The sequence below is a fragment of the Oryzias latipes genome, chromosome 14 (genome assembly GCF_053564925.1).
Source record: "Oryzias latipes strain Hd-rR chromosome 14, Olatipes_Hd-rR_3.1".
In the NCBI taxonomy this organism is placed as follows: Eukaryota; Metazoa; Chordata; class Actinopteri; order Beloniformes; family Adrianichthyidae; genus Oryzias; species Oryzias latipes.
Window position 1 is genome coordinate 30,426,248 of NC_136250.1, and position 3,039 is coordinate 30,429,286.

The 3,039-nt window shown below is 42.5% G+C and overlaps 1 protein-coding gene across 1 annotated transcript; it reads left to right on the top strand.

Annotated features, from left to right (window-relative positions):
* Positions 1-2,278, top strand: LOC111948654 (uncharacterized). Its single transcript, XM_023962588.2, has one exon. It carries the CDS (start codon positions 191-193, stop codon positions 2,276-2,278), a length of 2,088 nt encoding a protein of 695 aa, XP_023818356.1. The 5' UTR covers positions 1-190.
* The last annotated feature ends 761 nt before the right edge of the window (positions 2,279-3,039 follow it).

Here is a 3,039-nt window from a genome sequence, read left to right on the forward strand (position 1 = left end):
ATGTCATTTGATGTCGTTTGATGTCGTTTGAGGTCATCAAATAATCTTTATGAATACACCCCGTTCTCACTAACTTCAGATCTTTTGAGCAAAGCTGGTGAGCTAAGCCAACGGGATTGAGACACACGATCGAGACCTAACTGAATTCTGACTGACGGATTGAGATTTTAAAGCAACAATTCACTTTAAAATGTCAGACAGCGTGAGTTTTACTGAGATGAAAGTTCAAAACAATTCTTTCAACAAAATCAACAAGGTTTTGGCGGGAATTCTTGAGCAAAATTCTGCTTCCACCAAACACTTGGAAGAACTCTGCAAGGATTTACCAACCATGAAAACCTTGAAAAACCAACGCAAACAACTGAAAAACGTACAAAAAGCTGCTTCTGAGGAAAAGGTTAGACTGATGAAGAAGGTAGAACAGATTAGAAAAGCCATGAAGAAGCAAATGCTGGTGGAAGAGGAGTGTGAGGGAGAAAAACAAAAAATCCGAGAGGCCTTTGAAAGCTTCAGGACTTTGAAAGAAGAAATGACAGCTCTGCAGTCCAAACTAAGGCCACTCAAAGAGGTAGAAGCAGAACTTTCTGACATGAAGTTTGAAAGAAGGAGCTTGGAATCAGAGAACGCAGCTCTGAAAGCAGAACTCCCCAAACTCCAGAAGAAAATGGACCGCAACGAACAGATGGCAAAGATGTACAAACATGGATTTGATCAGTTCCACACTCTGGACAAGGAAACTGCTGCACTTAGGCAATGCCGTGAAGAGCTACTGAAACAAGTAAATGAACATGAGAACATGAGGAAAATTTATCCCAAAATGATGGCACAAAGATGCCTGCTAGAACAGCAGAAGAAGAGACTGGAGGAGGAGATTTCACAACTTAGACTGCAGGAAGACGAAGCAGGACAGCTGCTTTCTTACTTTAAGGGTCTAAAGGATGAAATGGATTCTCTCAGAGAAGAAACCACAAATCTCACAGTGAAGAGAAACAAACTGATGGATCTTCTTAAACAGCGAGAAACGTTGGAATCCGAACACTATGAAATTAAAGCAGAAACCGTCACCTTGAACCAAATCAAGACAGATCTGATCCTGGAAGTGGAAAAACTGCAACGCGAGGATTCAGGCCATGTGGAGAAAAAGCTTCAAGCTGTGAAGAAGGAAGATGAGACTTTGAGGAAAGAGATCAGAAACTTGGAGAAACAAGTTAAAGCTCTCCAGGAGAAACAAAAGGGGCAGCAGCAGAGGGACAAAGAGCTGGGAATCCAATTGAACCAGGAACAATTAGATTCACTGGAACAGGAGACGGAAGACCTGGAAAAAGAAAAGAAAAACTTGACAGACATGATCCAAAGTCTAAAAGAAGAAGATTCCCAATATGAGGAAGTCAAAGCAAAAACAGCCAGTCGAATGAAGAGAAACTTGGAGCTCAGCGATCAAGTCTTAAAGCTGCAAGACCAAGTCCTGCAGTTTGGCGATGTGGAAGAAAGAATCCGTGCTGTGAAGGAGGCGAATCTGAATGCAAGAAAAGAAAGTTCTGTTCTACAGGACAAAATCACAAATCTAAATGTTCAGGTTCAGACTCTGCAGCGGCAAACTAGAGCTTACCAGCAGGAGCTTCATGAACTCCAAGACCAACACCAGGAAACAGACAAAATGAAGAAAACATTGACTACAATTCTGGAAGAAAGCCGTGACCTACAGAAGCAAAAGGGAGAGCTTGAAACTGAGGTTCTATCCAAACGACAGCAGTTTGCCAAAACCAAGGGCCTCACTCTCAAACACAAAAAGCAAAAAGAACATTTGGATCACCTGAAGCAGGAAACTGAGGAGCTGAAAGAAGAAAAGAACAATTTGACAGAAATGATCCAAGATCTGAAAGAAGAGGTTTCAGAATGTGAGGAACTAGAAACAAAGACAGAGAATCAGACCAAGACAAACTTGGAGCTCGGCAATGAAGTCCTAAAGCTGCAAGACCAAGTCCTTCAGTTAGTCGACGTGCAGGAAAACATCTGTGCTGTGAAGGAGGTGAATTGGACCCAAAAGGGGGGAAGTCCTGATATACTGGAAAAAATGAGTGATTTGGATGTTCAGGTTCAGACTCTACGACAGCAAACTGGAGCTTTACAGCAGGAAGTTACTGAACGCCAGAACATGAAAGAAAACTATCTGAAGAAATTAAAGGAAAAATCCAGACTGGAAAACCTGAAGAGAGAGCTGGAAAATAACCTGCGAGGACAGAACAAAGAATGCCATTGGTATTGGGTTGATGCATAACCAGCAAAAAAACTTTTTGGCTTCATTTAATCAATAAAAACATCTAAAAAGTGTTACCTTAAAAAATGCAATTCAGTAGACATAAAAAGAATAAAAACCAAAATAAAAAAAATGTCATATTATATAAACAGTGTTGTTGCACATTCAATGGTGAGTTATTCTGAGGGAAGTCTGAGATGACATTAGAGTTAGGGGGAGGTAGAAAGCGGGGGTGGGGGGTGGTGGGAGGGGTCAATCCTGTGTGAAAAGTGGGAAGATGCTGGACTGAGCACAAAGGCCTGTGGTGTGTCTGTGCTCAGGATTATGGTGTCAGATGTCAGGCCCCCCATGCTGACATTCTGAGGTCTGTCGTTCAGGAAGACCATAATCCATGAACAGAGCGTGGATGAGAGGCCCAGATTGGAGAGTTTGTGGACCAGTTTATGGGGATCACGGTGTTCCAAACAAAGAGCATCCTGACGTAGGAGTTTGGCTGCTCCAAGTGGGTCAGGGTTGTGTGAAGTGTGGTGGAAATGGCGTCCTCTGTAGATCTATCTGTCCGGTAATTAAACTGATGGTTGTCAAAGTTTGTGGGGATGTTGTCTTTGATATGTTCTAAAATGATCCTCTCAAACGTTTCATTATAACCGGAGTGAGGGCAGCTGGACGGTAGTCATTATCTCCTACATTTTATCAGACATAAAAAAGGGCGACACGCTAATGTCACTGCCACATTAGCGTGCTCGTGTGGGTTTTTCTCTGAGTGCTTCAGTTTCCCCCGC